The sequence below is a fragment of the Ovis canadensis genome, chromosome 17 (assembly GCF_042477335.2).
Source record: "Ovis canadensis isolate MfBH-ARS-UI-01 breed Bighorn chromosome 17, ARS-UI_OviCan_v2, whole genome shotgun sequence".
NCBI lineage: Eukaryota > Metazoa > Chordata > Mammalia > Artiodactyla > Bovidae > Ovis > Ovis canadensis.
In genome coordinates this window covers 55,504,679-55,524,463 of record NC_091261.1, presented here as the reverse complement: position 1 = coordinate 55,524,463, position 19,785 = coordinate 55,504,679, and the positions used below count along the sequence as shown (strand labels likewise).

Below are 19,785 nucleotides of genomic sequence, written 5' to 3'. Positions count from 1 at the left end.
AGATGCTTATATCTTTCCTTTTCTCCTTTGCTTTTCGCTTCTCTTCTTTTCACAGTTATTTGTAAGGCCTCCTCAGACAGCCATTTTACTTTTTTTCATTTCTTTTCCATGGGGATGGTCTTGATCCATGTCTCCTGTACAGTGTCACAAACCTCTGTCCATAGTTCATCAAGCACTCTATCTATCAGATCTAGTCCCTTAGATCTATTTCTCACTTCCACTGTATAATCATAAGGGATTTGATTTAGGTCATACCTGAATGGTCTAGTGTTTTTCCCTACTTTCTTCAATTTAGGTCTGAAATTCGCAATAAGGTGCTCATGATGTGAGCTGCAGTCAGCTCCTGGTCTTGTTTTTTTTTTGCTGACTATATAGAGCTTCTCCATCTTTGGCTGCAAAGAATATAATCAATCTGATTTCAGTGTTGACCATCTGGTGATGTCCATGTGTAGAGTCTTCTTTTGTGTTGTTAAAAATTAGTTTAGTCCATTTTATCTTTTGGAACTTGCATATTTCAAGGTTTAATATGGAACCTTCATAACCTGCTCTAAGGTGGAAGAATGAAGTTTTGTTAGCAAATAGGACTTTTGTTACAGCCCTTTATTTATTAAGTGACATGTGACATTGCTATCTTAATAGATGCTAACATTCTACTATGAAAAATTTCAAAGATATATCAGGATTGAAAGAATTTTATAGTAAATGCCTGTATGCCCACCACTCGATTTTCTATTATTAACATTTTACTGACCTGGTTTATCACACATCCATTCACCCATCATCTTTTAAAAATTTGGGGGAGCAATTCAAGGTGAGTGAAAGCATTGTTTTTAACATGTTTAAGCCCTTTTTACTCCACCTGGCAGATGTAGTTGGTCCATTTTGGGGGTATCTATCAAGTTGCTTAGGCCAGCACTAAGACAGCTTATAAGAAGCCCTTGAGTACCGGTTACCAGGGAGTAGAGGGCAGAGAACGTTCTCTTTGGAGGGAAGTTCTGGAGAATGGCAGTGCTTTCCCAGGGAAAGAGGGAGATTTCATGTGGCTAGACATGGGAGGAAGGTTCTTGTGTAGCTGCCACAGTTCTGCTGATCAGGGTCAGTCTTTGTCCCTGCCTGGGCGCCCCTTAGACTGCTTTCTCACAGGAGTGAGATGTCGTGGTGGTCGCTTGGGCCTCAGGCCCCCTGGCTGATGCTGTGCGCATTTCTGCCATGCAGAGACCTGTTCTGTGTGGGGACATGGCTCCCACGGTGCTGAGCTGTGAACTTCACCTTGGCCTTTCTTAACCCACCTATGCCCATTACCACACCTGCCAGTCTGAATTCTTCTTGGTTTTCAGGACTGTGAGTGTGTGTGCGTGAGTAGCTCTGTTTGAGGAGAGCCCCAGGTAGAAAAGAGAAGCTTTACTTAGGCTTCTTGGATTTATTTATAGTCCCATCACTGACTTGACTTTGAAATACAAATAGTGTTAAATGAGCACATGAGTGTATTTTCAAAGATGAGAACCACTGTCCTAAAATTTCCTAACCTTTCTCTCCATCTTCCATCACCACCCCAGGAGAAGCTGTACACGCTGCTGCTTGTCCCGCAGAGCTCTCTGCTTCTACTTTCCCTCCATTCTGCCAGGATGTTATTGCTTTTAGGCCATTTCAGGAGATGGAATTAGGAAATGTGTTTTAAGGAAAGACCCATGAGTTGATGCTGACTCCTAATTCTTATTCAGTGTCGTGGAGTTGATTAGTGTTCCTTCCTGGTTCCCTTGGTGATTGCTGTGCTGTGCTGAGTCGTGTCCAGCTCTTTTGCAACCCAGTAGACTGTAGTCTGCCAGGCTTCTCTGTCCATGGGATTTCCCAGGCAAGAGTACTGGAGTGGGGTGCCATTTCCTACTCCAGGGAATCTCTCCAATGCATCAAACCTGAGTTTCTTGCTTTGGCAGGAGGATTCTTTACCACTGAACCATCAAGGGAGCCTCTGTTGGCGATTATGTTGTCCTTCTCAGAGTTTCTGTTTATATTCAGTTTTAGGGAGTTCTTCATTCTTATTGATTTAATTTTACTTTTTGAACATGTAGCACTTTAAACCTGATTGTAAAAGTCAAAATGATACAGATGATATACTCAGAAGCGCCCCTTCCTTCACTGTCCTGTGAGTCGGCTTGCACTCACCCCCCTTCATTTCTGGCTTATTCTTCCTAAATTTCTTCCTTTTTTTTTTTGCAAAAGTAGCAGATGTTTACAGGGCATCATTGCTTTTGAGACTGTTAGTGGACATAACTAGGAAATATATTTTTTAAGGAAAAAATATGTATACATATGTACTTATGGCAGAAAGTGAAGAGGAGCTAAAGAGCCTCTTGATGAAAGTGCAAGAGGAGAGTGAAAAGTTTGGCTTAAAGCTCAACATTCAGAAAACGAAGATCATGGCATCTGGTCCCATCACTTCATGGGAAATAGATGGGGAAACAGTGGAAACAGTGTCAGACTTTATTTTTTGGGGCTCCAAAATCACTGCAGATAGTGATTTCAGCCATGAAATTAAAAGTCACTTACTCCTTGGAAGGAAAGTTATGACCAATGTAGATAACATATTAAAAAACAGACACATTGCTTTGCCAACAAAGGTCCATCTAGCCAAGGCTATGGTTTTTCCAGTGGTCACGTATGGATGTGAGAGTTGGACTGTGAAGAAAGCTGAGCGCCAAAGAATTGATGCTTTTGAACTGTGGTGTTGGAGAAGACTCTTGAGAGTCCCTTGGACTGCAAGGAGATCCAGCCAGTCCATTCTGAAGGCGATTAGCCCTGGGTGTTCTTTGGAAGGAATGATGCTAAAGCTGAAACTCCAGTACTTTGGCCACCTCATGCAAAGAGTTGACTCATTGGAAAAGACTCTGATGCTGGGAGGGATTGGGGGCAGGAGGAGAAGGGGACAACAGAGGATGAGATGGCTGGTTGGCATCACCGACTTGATGGACATGAGTTTGAGTGAACTCCGGGAGTTGGTGATGGACAGGGAGGCCTGGCGTGCTGCGATTCATGGGGTCGCAAAGAGTCAGAAACGACTGAGCGACTAAACTGAACGTGCTTGCTAAGTTGCTTTAGTGTTTTCTGACTCTTTGCGACCCTGTGGACTGAAGCTTACCAGGCTCTCTGTCCATGGCATTCTCCAGGCAAGAATACTGGAGTGGGTTGCCATGCCCTCCTCCAGAGGATCTCCCCTACCCAGGGATCAAACCCACATCTCTTTCTCTCTCTGAAAAAAAAAAAAAAGGTTTTTCTAGTCTTTATTGAATTTGTTACAATATTGCTTCTGTTTTTTTTTTTTTTTAATGTTTTTTGGGTTTTTTAACCATACATATGGGATCTTAGCTCCCTGACCAGAATCAAGCCTGCGACCCTGCATTAAGGTGAAGTCTTAGCCCCTGGACCGCCCAAGAAGTCCTGAACCCACATCTCTTAAGTCTCCTGCATTGTCAGGAGGGTTCTTTACCCCTAGCACCACCTGGAAATATGTGTGTATCAGCTTATTTTTATTGGAGTGTAATTGACTTACAACAGTATATTAGTTTCGGGTGTCCAACATAACGGTTTGACATTTGTATACATTACACAGTGATCACTATAGTAAGTCTAGTTACCGTCTGTCACCATATAAAGTTACAAATGTTTTTCTTATAATGAGAACTTTCAAGATTTACTGTCTTAGCAACTTTCGAGTATGCAGTGCAATATTGTTGACTGTAGTTATCACACTCTATTATCTCGTGGCTTATTTATACTGGGAACTTACGCCTTTTGATCCCCTCAACCCGTTTCCCCTGCCAGCCAACCCTCACTGCAGCCACCAGTCTGTTCTCTGTACCTGTGAGTTTTGCTTAGCTTTCCCATGCAAGTGAAATCATACAGTATTCATCTTTCTTTGTCTGACTTATTTCACTTAGCATAGTACCCTCAAGTTCCCTCCTCAAGTCATTGGAAATGGCAGGATTTTATTCTTTTTTATGGCTGAGTAATATTCCATCACATCCATCTCTCTCCACCTCACATTTCTTTATCCATTGATCTGTTAATGGACACTTAAGTTGCTTCCATATCTTGGCTGTGGTAAATAATGCTGCATATGAACACTTCCTGGTGGCTCAGACGGTAAAGTGTCTGTCTACAATGCCAGAGACCTGGGTTTGATCCCTGGGTTGGGAAGATTCCCTGGAGAAGGAACTGGCAACCTACTCCGGTACCCTTGCCTTGAAAATCTCATGGACGGAGCAGCTTGGTGCAAGCTACTGTCCATGGGGTCGTAAAGAGTCGGGCACGACTGAGCGACTTCACTTTCACTATGAACATAGGAGTGTTCATATCTTCAAATTCAAATCTTTTCATATCTTTTCACATTAGTTTTTTTTTTCCTTCAGATAAAGTGGAATCACTGGTAGTGGAATTGTCGTACACTGATGATATAGTTGCTAAGTCGTATCTGACTCTTGCGACCCCATGGACTATAGCCTGCCTGTCCATGGGATTTTCCAGGCAAGACTACTGGAGTGGGTTGCCTTGCCTTCTCCATGTCATATGGTAGTTCTGTTTTTTATTTTTTTGAGGAACCTCCATATTCTTTTCCGTAGTGGCTGCACTACTTCATTCCACCGGCAGTGCATGAAGGTTCCCTTTTCTCCAGATCTTTAGCAAAACTTGTCATTTGTCTTTTTTGATAATAGCCATTCTAACAGGTGTGAGGTGATACCTTGTGGTGTTGATTTGTATTTCCCTAATGATTAGCGATGTTGAGCATCTGTTCGTGTATCTGTTGGCCATCTATTTCTTCTTTGGAAAAATGTCTCTTTAGATCCTCTGTCCGTTTTCGCTTCGATTGTTTGCTATTGAGCTGTAGGAGTTCTTCATATATTTTGGGTGTTAACCCCTTATTAAATATTTGACTTGTAAGTATCTTCTCCCATTTAGTAGATTGGTTTTTATTTTTTGATGGTTTTCTTTGCTGTGCAGAACTTTTAAGTTGATATCTCCCATTTGTTTATTTTTGCTTTTGTTGCCATTGCCTTTGAAGTCAGATCCAAAAACAAAAGTCTCCAAGAGAGAATCAAGAAGCTTCAGTTCAGTTCAGTTCAGTTCAGTCGCTCAGTCGTGTTCGACTCTTTGCGACCCCATGAATCGCAGCACGCCAGGCCTCCCTGTCCATCACCAACTCTCAGAGTTCACCCAGACTCACGTCCATCGAGTCAGTGATGCCATCCAGCCATCTCATTCTCTGTCGTCCCCTTCTCCTCCTGCTCCCAATCCCTCCCAGCATCAGAGTCTTTTCCAATGAGTCAGCTCTTTGCATGAGGTGGCCAAAGTACTGGAGTTTCATCATTTCTTCCAAAGAACACCCAGGGCTGATCTCCTTCAGAATGGACTGGCTGGATCTCCTTGCAGTCCAAGGGACTCTCAAGAGTCTTCTCCAACACCACAGTTCAAAAGCATCAATTCTTCGGCGCTCAGCCTTCTTCACAGTCCAACTCTCACATCCATACGTGACCACTGGAAAAACCATAGCCTTGACTAGACGGACCTTTGTTGGCAAAGTAATGTCTCTGCTTTTGAATATACTATCTAGGTTGGTCATAACTTTCCTTCCAAGGAGGAAGCATCTTTTAATTTCATGGCTGCAACCACCATCTGCAGTGATTTTGGAGCCCAAAAATATAAAGTCTGCCACTGTTTCCACTGTTTCCCCATCTATTTCCCGTGAAGTGTTGGGACCGGATGCCATGATCTTTGTTTTCTGAATGTTGAGTTTAACTACTGGTATTTTCTTCTAGGAATTTTATGATCTTTGTTCAAACTTTCAAGCCATTAATTGGAGTTACTCTTTGCATGTGGTGTAAGATAGTGGTCCATTTTATTCTGTTGCGTATGGCTCTCCCTTTTTCCCAACACCATTTATTTTCAAGACTTTTTTCCCATTGTTTGTTCTTGCCTCCTTTGTCATGAATTAATTGATCATAAAAGTGTGGGTTTATTTCTAGACTGTTTCTTGTGTTCCGTTGATCTGTGGGTTGGTTTTTATGCCAATACCATATTGTGATTACTAAAACTTTGTAATATAGTTTGGAATGAGGGAGCTTGATGCCTCTAGCATTGTTCTTCTTTTTCAAGATTACTTTGACTATTTGTGATGGATACTTTGGCTATCCATCGTTTGTATGGTTCCATATTAATTTTTGTGGAATTTTTATTTTTATCCCAAAAATGCCTTTGGAATTTTGATAGGGATTGCAGTTAATCTGTAGGTTGCTTTAGGTAGTATGGACATTTTAACAATATTAATCCTTCTAATCTGTGAGCACAGATTAGCTTTCCGTTTATTTGTGTCATCTTCAGTTTCTTTCACTGGTGTCGTATAGTCCTTAGTGTACAAGACTTTGACCTGCTTGGTCAGAAAATTCCTAAATATCTTTATTCTTTTTGTTGCAATTGTAAATGAGATTTTTCCCCTTAATATCTCTGGTAATTCTTACTGTATGAAAAAAGTCTAAGATTTTTGCATATTGATTTTGTATCTTGCAACTTTACTGAATTCATTTAATTCTAAGTTTTTTTGGTGGAGCCTTGAGGATTTTCTATATCATATGGTGTCATCTGAAGATAGTGACAGTTTTACTGCTTCCCTTTTTTAAAGAATAAATTTTATTTAATCTTGGCTGTGCTGAGTCTTTGTTGCCTTGCTCGGGCTTTCTCTGGTTGCAGTGAGCGGGGCTACTTTTCATTGCATGGGCTTCTCATTGCAGTGGTTTTCTTGTTGCAGAACACAGGCTCTGGGTGCACAGGCTTCAGCAGTTGTGGTTTACCAGCCCTGGAGTGCAGGCTCAGAAGCTGTGGCACACGGGCTTAGCTGCTCTGCGGCATGTGGAATCTTCCTGGACCAGGGATTGAACCCGTGTCCCTACCTGGGCAGGCAGATTCTTATCCACTGTGCCACCAGGGAAGTCCCTGCTTCCTTTTTGATTTGGATGCCTCTTATTCCCTTTCCCTGTCTGATTGCTCTGGCTGGGGCTTCCAAAAGTATGTTTAATCCAGGTGGCAAAAGTGGGCATCCTTATCTTGTTCCTTATATGAGAGGAAATGCTTTCAGCTTTTCACTGTTGAAGATGGTATAGCTGTGAGCTTGTCATATGGAGCCTTTATTATGTTGACATATGTTCCCTGTATACCCACTTTGTGGAAAGAGTTTGTATTCTAAATGGATGTTGAATTTTTGTCAGATGCGTTTTCTGCATTTATTGAGGTGATCATATGATTTTTATCCTTCATTTTGTTATTGTGGTATATCACATTGATTTGCTGATGTTGAACCATCCTTGTATCCCTGGAATAAGTCCTTGTTGATCATAGTGTAAGTAAGTAAGTGAAGTCGCTCAGTCGTGTCTGACTGTTTGCGAGCCCGTGGACTGTAGCCTACCAGGCTTCTCCGTCCATGGGATTCTCCAGGCAAGAATACTGGAGTGAGTTACCATTTCCTTCTCCAGGGGATCTTCCCGACCTAGGGATTGAACCCGGGTCTCCTGCATTGTAGGCAGACGCTTTAACCTCTGAGCCACTAGGGAAGATGATCATAGTGTATTATCCTTTTAATGTATCATTGAATTCAGTTTGCTAATATTTTGTTGAGGATTTTTACCTCTGTTCATTGAGGATGTTAACCTGTAATTTTCTTTGTGGTGGTGTTGTCTAGCTTACATTATCAGTAATGTTGGCTTTGTAAAATGATTTTGGGAGTGCTGCCTCTTTTTTTTTTTTTTGAGTGGAGATGCTGCACTATGTGTGGGATCTTAGTTCCCCTAGCAGGGATCAAACCCACGCTCTCTGGATTGACAACGTGGAGTCTTAACCACTGGACCATCAGGGAAGTCCCTTCTGTTCATTTTGTTTTTTGGAAGAGTTTGAGAAGGATAGTCAGTAAATCTTTGAATGTCTGTTACAATTTGTAAAAAGAGAATACAGGAAAGATATATTTCTATCCTTCCATTAGTTCATCTGTCTTTCTTTTTCCCTTTCTTATACAAAGTTTTTAAAGTCAGTGTGCCATAATATAGTCAACCAGTCTCTGAGATATTATGGATGTGTAGTTTATTTCTGGTATTTTGTATTTAGAAATAATGTCATAGTGAATAAACTTTGTGCTCACATGTTTTCATTTTGGAGGTGGAGATTCCTGGTGAATTTGTAGTGGGACTGCTGGGCCCACGGGTAAGAGCATGTGCAGTTTTGTTCAGTGGTGCCAGACCCCTGTGTTGGGTTGGACAGAGCTGGGAGGGCCTGATTTCCCAGAGCTGCACGTGTCTGGCCTTTGAATTTTGTTAGGCTAATAGATGAGAAATGATGTTTCAGCTTAGTTTTAATTCACTTTTCTGTTATTATCAGTGATGGGCTTACAAGTGAATGTGCTTGAGAAATTCAACTTCAGGTCTTACCTTGGAATTTCACTTTGTTTTACTGAAGTTTGCAATGGAAAATCCCGGTTTATAAATATAGGCAAGGAGGTAATCAAGCATTTGGTTGATTGAATTGAATCAAGCGTTTGGTTCGTTGCTTGTGAGCAGCCTTGTAGAGGCATACTGAAATAGTGTTTTGGTGTTGGTTAAGAAGCCCAGGTCTGGGTTCTGGTCAGTCCTGGCCACTGTGTTAGGAAGTGGACCTGGCCTTTTTTGTGGCAGGCCAGACCATCTCAGGCTTCTGTCTGCACGTCTTCACGGCCCGTGAGGGGCTCTTTGAACCAGATGCTATGCACTGGACATGGGGGCTTCCTCCCTTTCAGAAATGGCCCTCTTGATAGTGTAGTAGAAATATTTCTCCAGGCTGATAGCCGTGCTCCGTGGGCAACAAGCAGTGCCTGGCCCTGGGCATGGGTGTGGGAGGCACACTGCTGTCATGGTGGCCGCAGTGAGCACGGTGGCCTGGAGCTTCTGCTCACTCTTGCTTCTTCTGCTGGGGGGATGTGGCCCAGTGTGGCGAGTATTTGGATTTTTCTAATGAACGAAGCTGACAACTTGCATATTTATGGGAAATCTCCTGATTTAAAAATATTTGAAATAAATCCAAACAGCAGATAACATCACACAGACTAAACAAAAGTATTTTTAGAAGATATTTCAGAAAAATATTTCTGTACTGTGCTATCAAGAGGGCCATTTCTGAAAGGGAGGAAGCCCCCATGTCCAGTGCACAGCATCTGGTTCAAAGAGCCCCTTACGGGCCTTGAAGACGTGCAGACAAGCCTGAGATGGCCAGGATGCCCATGATTGCCAGCATCTCCTGAGCTACGTGAGAACTCCCCAGGTGATGGAACAATGCGTTGAGCCCTGGCTCTGTCTGTCTCCTTGGTCTTGGTCTTCAGCACGCTAATGTTCCAGCAATTTGCCCATCTCTACTTTTCTTCTGCTTTCTCCAGGCAATTATTGGCTATCTGTGATGTACAGGTACTGTTCTCAATGCTGGTGGTTCATCAGTGAGCCCATTCCAACAGCTCTCCTTTACTCTAAATGCAACTGTGGTTGGCCAGAGATGTTTCTTTTAATGTGTATAGAGACAGCTAGAAATATGTATACACCCATATATATATTGTCACACTGGAGTTTTAAAAACATGCGTATACATACACCTATATTAACATATGCTATACAGATGTTCAGCTTTACTCACCTTGACCCTGAGTATTCATTGGAAGGACAGATGCTGAAGCTGCAGTACTTTGGCCACCTGATGTGAAGAGCTGACTCATGGGAAAAGACCCTGATGCTGGGAAAGATTGAGGGCAGGAGAAGGGGGTGACGGAGGATGAGATGGTTGGATAGCATCACTGACTCAGTGGACATGAGTTTGAGCAAACTCAGCGAGATAGTGAAGGACGGGGAAGCCTGGTTTGCTACAGTCTGTGGGGTCGCAGAGTTGGACACGACTTAGTGACTGAACAATAACAATAATTTCTGGACATACAGGTATTTTCTTATTCTTTTAGTGGCTGCTTCTAAGGCGTGGTTATACTAAATTTTGTTAAAAGTTCCCTATAGGTGAGCATTTACACTGTTTGCAATTTTAACCTTATAAATATTACAGTGAACGTTGTTGGACAGTTGTATATTCCTATGACTAGGTCCTTGGAAGTTGAGTTCCCTGATCAGTGTATGCTAGCACTGTGTCAGATGACGCCACGTTACCCTCCAGCAAGCCAGCTCTCTGCTTTGCTTCCCTCGTGTGTGTGGAGGGTTCCCCATTTCCCAGCAGCCTTACTGAACCTGAATATTATCAGTGTTTTGATTTTCACTCACCTGTTAAACAACAGATAGGTGTCTCACTTTATTTCGTATTTCGTTATTAATGAGGTTAAGCATTTTTGGTGTTTTTCTGTCATTTGAATTTCTTGTAGAATTTTTGGTTTATATTTCTTGGGTTGTTGGCTTTTTCTGTGGGAATTCTTAAGGATGGATAACCTTTTGTCATATAGGCTTCAAATATTTTTTTTATCCATCTTTTGTATTGCAATGTTTTCTTTAGTAGAGTTGTCAGTTGTTAATGCTTTTTAAAAATAAATATTGTTTCTAGGTTTCACATCATGTTTAGGAAACTCTTCTTCAGTGCAGGATTATAGAGATATTCTCATCTGTTTTAAAATATTGTTATGGTTTGATTTCCCCGCTTTGAGTAATTTTTTGTGAAGGATGTGAGGTGTGGGGGTAGGTGGGCCTCAGGGGCCGATCTGGCTTTTCTTTTCCTTTTTTCCTTTTACTGTTTGGCCACACTGTGTGCACGTGGCATCTTAATTCCCTGACCAGAGATTGAACCTGCGCCTCCTGCAGTGGAAGTGCAGAGTCTTAACCGCTGAACTGCCAGGGAAGTCCCTGCCTTTTATTGTTTAAAATGGATTGATCTAAGAAACTCTGGATCTTAGTTCACTCACCTCACAGAAAGCTGTTATGAATTTAGTAATGCTTAAAAAAAATTTATTTAAAAAATCTCAGCAGCAGGCAGAGAGCCTTAAAAATGGCATCTGTCTGTAGGAGGCGTTTTTCTCTTTGATCTGCAGCTCTTGGGAGGTACCCATTTGTGGATCCCATGGAAGCCTGAGAGGCTCCCTCGGTGAACCACAGCCAGAAGTCGCAGAGGCAGGGAGAGAGACGTCAACGGGGCCTTGTGTCTTACGGCCGAGAACTGCTGGGGTTTGTGTGATGGGCTGCAGTGGAGGGTGAGGAGTCACTTCTATGAGGAAGGGTTTTCTTGTTTTTATTCTTAGTTGAAAGATCGTTGAGGTACAATATTATGTTAGTTTCAGGCGTATGATGATTTGACGTGTGCACATGTTATGAAATGGTCATTGTGATGAGTCTAGTAGCCATCTGTTCCCATACAGAGGTGTTACAGTATCACTGCCAGTGTTCCGCACGCTTCACCTGGTGCCCTGTGACTTACTGTACATCTGGAGGTTTCTGCCACTTAATTCCCTTCCCTTTGCAAATGGGCAGAACCACCCATTTGCCCCCTCCCATCTCTTCCCTTCTGACAACCACTGTTTGATCTCTGTATCTATCAGTCTCTTTGCATTTATTGTTTTATGTGCTGGATCAGCCAAGCTATACCCAGTTCTTGCAGTTAACAGGTGCTCCCCAGGTGCCTGTGACTCCCAGGCGGGGCGGAGTGCCCCCCACATGTTTCCTGAAGTTAGCTTGCTTGTCATGCCCCCTGAGGCTTCATCTCTGTGCTCCTGTGAACCACCAAGCAGGAGAAAGTCAGCATGGCAGACAGCATGCCCCCGTTTTTGCCACAGCATGACCACTTGATTCAGGGCTGGGAGATGCTCACCAAATACTCCAGGAGGATCAGAGTATTTGGTGAAAGCGCTAATGACCATGGCATGCACCAGTGAGGGACAAGGTTGGAAAGCAGCCAAAGGCAGCAGGAAAAAAGGCATGTGTGCACTGTCACATATTCAGTATTGATACTGTTTTCGTAGATGAATTGAAGGTTAGTGATATTTACCGTTGGGCATGCCAGCTTTCTGCTGTAAATAATATAGTGAACGTCCATACTGGAATGGGTAGCCATTCCCTTTGCCAGGGGAATCTTCTCGACCCAGGGATCGAACCTGCGTCTCCTGCATTGCAGGTGGATTCTTCACCGTCTGAGCCACCAGGGAAGCCCATGTTGAACACAACTCTGATGATGTGTTTTCTAAGGCTGGTCTAAAAGTCAGGTGACTGCGTCAGAAGATGTGAGTGTGCTGTAAGACTCTTACACCTGCTGCCAAATTGCTTTCTGGAGTTTCCACTTGAAAGTATTTCCGGACACTCTTTGTGGCTTCTATCCTCTCTTCACTCACATCATGTTTTGTCTGTCTCTTCTGCCCTGAATTCATGCTCCGAGGCCTGCAACTAACACTTTCTCTAGAACTATGTGTCCAAGGCCTGTTCCACCCTCTTCCCTGTTCCCTTCTCCTTGCTCTCCTCCCATCCGGGGGGCTGTTTACTACAGAGCAGAACCACCCACGGCAGGACCGACTGGTGGGAAGGCGAGATCTGTCTTGGGAGATGTGGGGGCCGAGTGGGAGATGGCTCATGACCTGAGCTCCCTGCCTGTTGAAGGAAGGATTCCCAATGCCTGGCTGCCTGGACTCTGGCAACGCCCAGAAGAGCAACTGGGGCGGGAGGGGCTGGGGGGCTGAGCCTTAGCCTGGTGGGGGTGGGGTGAGAGCAGCTGCTATCAGGACCCCATCTTCTGAGCCCTTTTCCCCGTCACTCTTTCCAGTTCTCACCTGGGACCCCTGACCTGCACTAAGGACAGGGCCCAGGTAGGTATTTCTTAGGGTGGTGTTTCCCAGCACCAGATGTGCCTCTTTGTGATGCCAGCATTGTCCTGCAAGAGCAGCAGCCACACAGATGCCTGCCCCTGTCCCCACCGTGCGACACTGGTGGGCACTGCTCACGGTGGTCGGAGGGCTTGTGCCTGCTCCTCACAGGCTGTGGCGGTGCCCTGACTCAGCTTGCCAACCTTGGCCTGCTCCAGGCAGTGTGCTCCGAACTATGAGCCAAACAGCTCACTCCAGCTGCTTCTGACAGACCTTACAATTAGGAACATCGCCAGCACCAGTTCAAAGTTGTCTTGCCTGGTGGTGGCTTTGCTTTCTGCCAGGGTATCTGTGCCATATTTTGGGGGGATGCTGTTTTAGATAAGTGGTTTCTTTACATTATAGTTGATTTGGTTTGTTCCTCTAACTTGACTTGTAAGCTCACTGAAGTCAGGAACCTTTTTAAAAAGTTGAGGTGTAGTTTACAGTTCTATGAATTTGGACAGACACACTCATTCTTGTAACCATCATCGCAAATCGAATGTACAAGTAGGTCCATGCTGCCAAGTTCCCGCCTGCTTTTGCAGCTCTTCTCCACCTCTCAGATTCTGTCTTATCTGTCCCTGTGGTTTTGCCTGTTCCAGAATGTCTTGTCAATTCAGTGGCCGGCAGTCAGTGGTCCTTCTGTCTGGCCGTGCTCCTTGGCGTCCTCGTGGTGTGGGTGTGTCTGTAGCTCAGCCTTTATGAGGCTGAGGCGGCTCCATTGTGTGGCTCTTCAGGTGTCTTTGGCAGGTGAAGGTCAGTATTTATGTTTCCATATATCTTAGTAGACATTTTAAAATTTGAATTTTTTAACAGTGGAGGGTTAAGTTGTGTAATTGATATTCTGCTTTTTTCACTCAATAATATATCTGAAAAACTGAGAAGGGCAACTCACCCTAGTAGTCTTGCCTGGAGAATTCCTTAGACAGAGGAGCCTGGCAGGCTACAGTCCATGGGGTGACAAAGAGTTGGACACGACTGAGTGACTAACACTTCGGCACTTTCACGTTCTCTGTCTAGAACTTGAGTATTGGATATTTCTGGTTGCTCTTTCTACTTTCACTGCATTGTTCTGTCATAAATATTTTTAAGCATAATTTTAAAAAATTGGTAGGTGAATTTCCTTAGAGATTTACAGAGGTCACATTATTGGGTCAGAGGTAATGAGGTCCGCTTTCCCACTGTTGTCTCACCCTGCTAAGCATACTCTGAGCTCTGAGCCCTCTGACATCTGCTCTGTCTCCCTCCACATTTTTTTTTTTAACTGAAGCAGGATTGATGTGGACTTCCCTGGTGGCTCATTGGTAAAGAATCTGCCTGCCAGTGCAGGAGACGTGGGTTTATTCTCTGGGCTGGGAAGATCTCCTGGAGAAAGAAATGGCTACCCACTCCCGTATTCTTGCCTGGAAAATGCCATGGACAGAGGAGCCTGGTGGGCTACAGTCCATTGCAAAGAGTCGGACATGACTGAGTGACTAAACAATAACAACAACAACAGTAGCAACAAAGTGTTGATTGGCAGTGTTGTGTCAGACTCTGCTGTGTGGCAAAGTGACTCAGTTATACACGTATAGACAGTCTTTTTTTGAATATGCTTTTCCATTACCCCTCCACAGTTTTTCAACCTGTTAGTGATCACAGTGTATTCTCCTTATCCTGTTTTTGTGTCTGTTCTACATGAATCTTCCTCATAATGCTTGTTTAAAAAGATCAGGAACAAAAGCTCAGTTTGAAAGCAATCAGCATGGGAGAGGTCCCCCTCCCAAGCTGTGTCCCCCAACTCACAGTTCCCACCTACTTTGCTGGGCTCTCTCTGCTGGGGCTAAGTGGGGAGTGGGCTCCTGGTTTGATAATTAAGGCTGTTCTTTGCTTTGGTCCTGATTTCCCATTCAGCTGTGCTTTCTGAGCTTGCCTGTGATCTTTAGATCAGAGATAGTGATCTTCAGAGATAGTCATCAGAGCAGAAAGTGCCTTCTAGTTTGAATAGGCACTGGTTTTTATGTTTTCTCAGCCTGTACTTGTGTATCCCATGAGTTCTGTAGCTTTTGATTTCATGTATATGCGTATTTTAGCCAGGCGCCCAGGTCTGGGAGCTTTCATACAAATGTGTATTTCCACTTTGTAAGTTTTGTAACTTTTGGTATTTAATGTTTTTCACCCCTTATCTGACTTCTCAGTGAGATAATGATGCCCTCAAGATGAAAGGCATCACTTTCCTACTTTTCCCGGGGCGGGGGGGGTGTGGGGGAGTGATGGAAGGAACACCAGAGATGGGGAGCTAGGCGTGTCAGTGAAGACTGAGAACTTTAAATGGTGGAAGGGTATTTCTGTGTCTGTGATCAAGCCACAGTGGGGAGCAGACAGGCTGAGGCTGTCATTCTCTTCCCAGTGGGGTTTGTCCCCTTGCAGGACTCAGGGCTCTGGCCGGGTGTGACTTGTGAGCAGTCTCCCTGCTCCATCTGAGAATTGGCCTCCTCTCTCTCCATCCTCTGCTTTTCTTGTCCTTTCTCCTGTCATTCCCTCTCCCACCTCCCCCTCTAGTCCACTGCACTTAGCAGTTTGGGGCCATAAGCCCCTTTAAAGCCGTGTCCCAGCTCCCAGAGAGTAGGTGAACCCCTGACCAGGACTCTCCTGGAATGGGGACTCTCTTGGAATGGGGATTCGAGTCCTAGCTGCTCCCCTCTCTCCTTAGGTTTTCTTCCTGAAATCCCCCCTCTGGATGAGCTTGTAAAGAAGGCTGAGGTGCAAGTCTGACACCCAGGCCAGGGCCCTCTCCCCAGGAACACAGTGTCTGACCTGGGATGGGGGCTGTGCATGTTTGTACTCAGGTTACGCCGAAGAATTGATGCTTCTGAACTGTGGTGTTGGAGAAGACTCTTGAGAGTCCCTTGGACTGCAAGGAGATCCAACCAGTCCATTCTAAAGGAGATCAGTCCTGGGTGTTCTTTGGAAGGACTGATGCTAAAGCTGAAACTTCAATACTTTGGCCACCTCATGCAAAGAGTTGACTCCTTGGAAAAGACCCTGATGCTGGGAGGGATTGGGGGCAGGAGGAGAAGGGGATGACAGAGGATGAGATGGCTGGATGTTATCACTGACTCGATGGACGTGAGTCTGAGTGAACTACAGGAGTTGGTGATGGACAGGGAGGCCTGGCGTGCTGCGATTTATGGTGTCGCAAAGAGTCGGACACGACTGAGCGACTGAACTGAACCCAGGGGTATCTGCCAGGACCATAGCACAGACGTTTATGAAAACTGTCAGCGAATAAAGGGTTAGGGGCTCTGTTCTGGTGACACGCAGTGGTGGCATGCGGTGAGAGTCACTGACCGCCTCCTGGGTGCCATCCCTCTTGTGGGAGAGACAGGTGGATCACCCCAGCCTGGCATGGAGCAGGGCTACTCGCCTCCCTGGAAGAAGTGTGCCAGCCACGAACACCAGCTCCGAGTTAGATCCTGCTGGCCTTGAGCAAGTAATGGTTAATTACCTTCCTCAGGAGCTGTTTGGGACCCACCTGCTCCTGCCAGGCTGTCCTGGCCCCAGGTACAGTGAAACCCAGAAGGCCTTGTCCCTCCTCTGCTGAAGGAGGTGGTCTCCAGCGCCATCTCCTCAGGAAGACAGTGGTTTGTGTCAGATGCTGGGGGAATATCCTTTCAGAACCCTGTCCTGGGGTGTTGAGTGGTACTGGAAATAAGTAGTGATCAGATGGTTTTATTTGCCCTTAAGTAACTTGATTTTAACTTTAATTTTTCAGGAGAACGTTAAGTTGGATAAAAGAGGAGTGCGATCATGCACCATGGCAGCGGCCCTCAGAATGTCCAGCACCAGCTGCAGAGGTCAAGAGCCTTCGCCGGCAGCGAAGGAGAAGAGCAGCAGGCCCACCCCAACCCCCCCCAGTCCCCCGCCACGCCCTTCGCCCCGGCGGTGAGCCCATCTGCACCCCAGTCCCCCGGTTACCAAGTTTCACAGCTGATGAATCGGAGTCCTGTGGCCGGGCAGAATGTGAATATCGCCCTTCAGAATGTGGGGCCGGTGGTGGGCGGAAACCCCCAGATCACGCTGGCTCCCCTGCCGCTGCCCAGCCCCACTTCTCCAGGATACCAGTTCAGCGCGCAGCAGAGGCGGTTTGAGCACGGGTCTCCGTCATACATCCAGGTCACCTCGCCACTGTCGCAGCAGGTGCAGACTCAGAGCCCCACCCAGCCCAGCCCCGGGCCAGGGCCGGGCCTGCAGAGCGTGCGGGCAGGTGCCCCCGGCCCCGGCCTGGGTCTCTGCAGCAGCAGTCCCACCGGGGGCTTTGTGGATGCCAGCGTGCTGGTGAGGCAGATCAGCCTGAGCCCGTCCAGCGGTGGCCACTTCGTGTTCCAGGAGGGCTCGGGCCTGGCGCAGATGGCCCCGGGCACCCAGGTTCAGCTGCAGCATGCGGGGGCGCCCATCACGGTCAGCAGAGAACGGAGACTCTCACAGCCCCACGCACAGTCTGGGGGTACCGTCCACCACCTGGGGCCTCAGAGCCCTGCGGCCGCAGGCGGGGCAGGCCTGCAGCCTTTGTCCAGCCCCGGCCACATCACCACGACAAGCTTGCCACCCCAGATCAGCAGCATCATCCAGGGGCAGCTGATCCAGCAGCAGCAGGTGCTGCAGGGGCCACCACTGACCAGACCTCTGCTCCCCGGGGTTGGGGTCGGGGTCGGGGGGACTTCGGCATTTGGGATGACGTCCCCACCGCCCCCCACCAGCCCTTCCAGGACCGCAGTGCCCCCGGGCCTCTCCAGCCTTCCCCTCTCATCTGCGGGGAGCACAGGCGTGAGGAAGGCTCCCAGAAAGCTGGAGGAGATCCCCCCAGCCTCCCAGGAGCTGGCTCAGATGAGGAAGCAGTGCCTGGACTATCACTACAGGGAGATGGAGGCGCTGAAGGAGGCCTTCAAGGAGTACTTGATCGAACTGTTCTTCCTGCAGCACCTTCAAGGGAACATGATGGATTTCTTAGCGTTTAAGAAGAAACATTATGCCCCTTTACAAGCTTATCTTAGGCAGAATGATTTGGACCTTGAAGAAGAGGAGGAGGAGGAGGAGGAGGAAGAAGAGAAGTCTGAGGTTATCAATGATGAGGTGAGAAGCAGCGGATCATGCTATGTGGAGTTGAGTCTACGCAACTTCAAATCAAAAGTAGTCTGTGAGCCTGGGGTGTGTATAAGATGCAGTCTCATGAGGATTTCATCCAGGAGTAAAACTGAAGAATGGGTTTACTTTTTCCTTCATGGAAGGAAAGGGCTGGTCTAGTTGGGAAGACGGTGCAGAGTGATGCTGTGAGTAATGCTGGCTCCTTTAGAACAGCGACACCTCCCTGGTTTGGAGAACTAACCTGGCGTGACCCAGCCTTACCCTGTGCTCTGCCGGGTGTCTGCCCATTGCTTGGCCCTGAAAGCCTGCAGAAGCCAGGGGCATGGCCACCTTCCTGCTGATTCCCCAGGTTTCACATTTTGCTTCTGTAGGTCCACCCACTAAAAACAGCATGGATATCATTTTTAAAGAAAGAATTTGAATCACCAGCTTGTTACAGTATATCAGATGAAATTTAAATCACTACATATATTTTTAAGGTATCTTTATAAAATATGGTTATTACAGCAAAACAGAATTTTTTCAATTTGTAGATGTCTTAGATTTAAGATCATGTATTTAACTCACACTTTTGCAAATACCTACAGAATGATATTTAAGATAAGACTCCTTTTTAGGTGGTGAAATTTTGGGTGCCTGGAATGGGTGCTTAATAGGTCCTCCCCACTGGGATTTTCCGACCCCTCAGTGACTCTTCAGGTGCTTTTACCTACACTCCCCAAGAATGAAGCTGACCAGATAGGGGGACAGGGAGGTGCACTGTGATGCACTGTTTCTGTGCCTTTGTGTTGTGTACTGTACACTATGTTGGTGGGACTTACTTTGTTTTTTTGATAGAGCCAAAATGTAAATTTCTGTCAGCTCTTCTGCAAAGAAATCAGCTTTTGATGCACAAAAGCTGGCCTCTTTGCTCATCTCCTCATTGGTATTTATTATGTGTGGCTTTGCCATTTGGTGTTTTCTTTAACACCCTTTCCAGGATGAACCATTTTTTATTTTCTAAAAGGTTTATATGATTTTTTTGAGGGTTTCCCCTCTGTTGCCATGAAATAGTGAAGTTCAGTTCTGTTTATGTTTGTACACCAATGTTGTCTGTAGGCTCAGTCCCCTTTATCTGTCATTACCATTCTGACCTGCACGCAGTAGGCCAGGGTGCAAACTGCCTCTGAAGCTGTCAGGGCTTTGCTATTTGAAGACTGTCTGCCATTCCCATTTTTAAAGTTTGAAGTTAAAGAATCTAAGGATATTGTACTTGTGACTTAAATTGGAGTTTCTGCAAGATTTGCAGTTGAGTTAGGGTGTTATGTTATAAATCTGTCATAAATTAGTTCAGTGTCCTTTTACAGGATTTGATGCAAAAACATTCCATTTTAAAACACCAGACATTGGTGAGCTATCAGCAGTAAAATTCTAACAAAATTTTGAGCAGTCTTAAAAATTATGTTGCCTTTTTTTCTCAAAATATTTCCTCTCAGGTAAAGGTTGTGACAGGAAAGGATGGGCAGACTGGTACTCCTGTTGCTATAGCAACCCAGCTTCCTCCAAATGTTTCTGCTGCTTTTTCATCCCAGCAGCAACCATTTCAGGTACTTTTCGATGGTTCTAAAATGTAGTCTCATCCGAAACTTTTCCTCATCCAGATATTTTAACCTTCAATTTACTATTTGCTCTTCAGCATTTTTTTTTCCAGAGCCCATTCCTTATTTTAAAAAAGTAAAAAAGTCTTCCTGCATATAAAATTATACAACTAAATTGCATGAGTAAATGACAACACAGACCTTAATGCATTATTT

At 45.4% G+C, this 19,785-nt stretch overlaps 1 protein-coding gene across 11 annotated transcripts in view; it reads left to right on the top strand.

Moving 5' to 3' along the window:
- EP400 (E1A binding protein p400) overlaps positions 1 to 19,785 on the top strand; it is a 112,120-nt gene that overhangs the window by 8,640 nt on the left and 83,695 nt on the right. For 6 of the 11 annotated variants that reach the window (XM_069557427.1, XM_069557426.1, XM_069557430.1 and 3 more), the window contains exon 2: positions 16,623 to 17,980. In XM_069557427.1, the coding sequence (XP_069413528.1) occupies positions 16,658 to 17,980 (1,323 nt within the window). In that variant the 5' untranslated portion in view covers positions 16,623 to 16,657. Of the gene's footprint in view, positions 1 to 16,622; positions 17,981 to 19,467; positions 19,579 to 19,785 lie in introns of all 11 variants that reach the window. The other 5 variants (XM_069557423.1, XM_069557428.1, XM_069557420.1 and 2 more) reach the window with 1 other exon arrangement.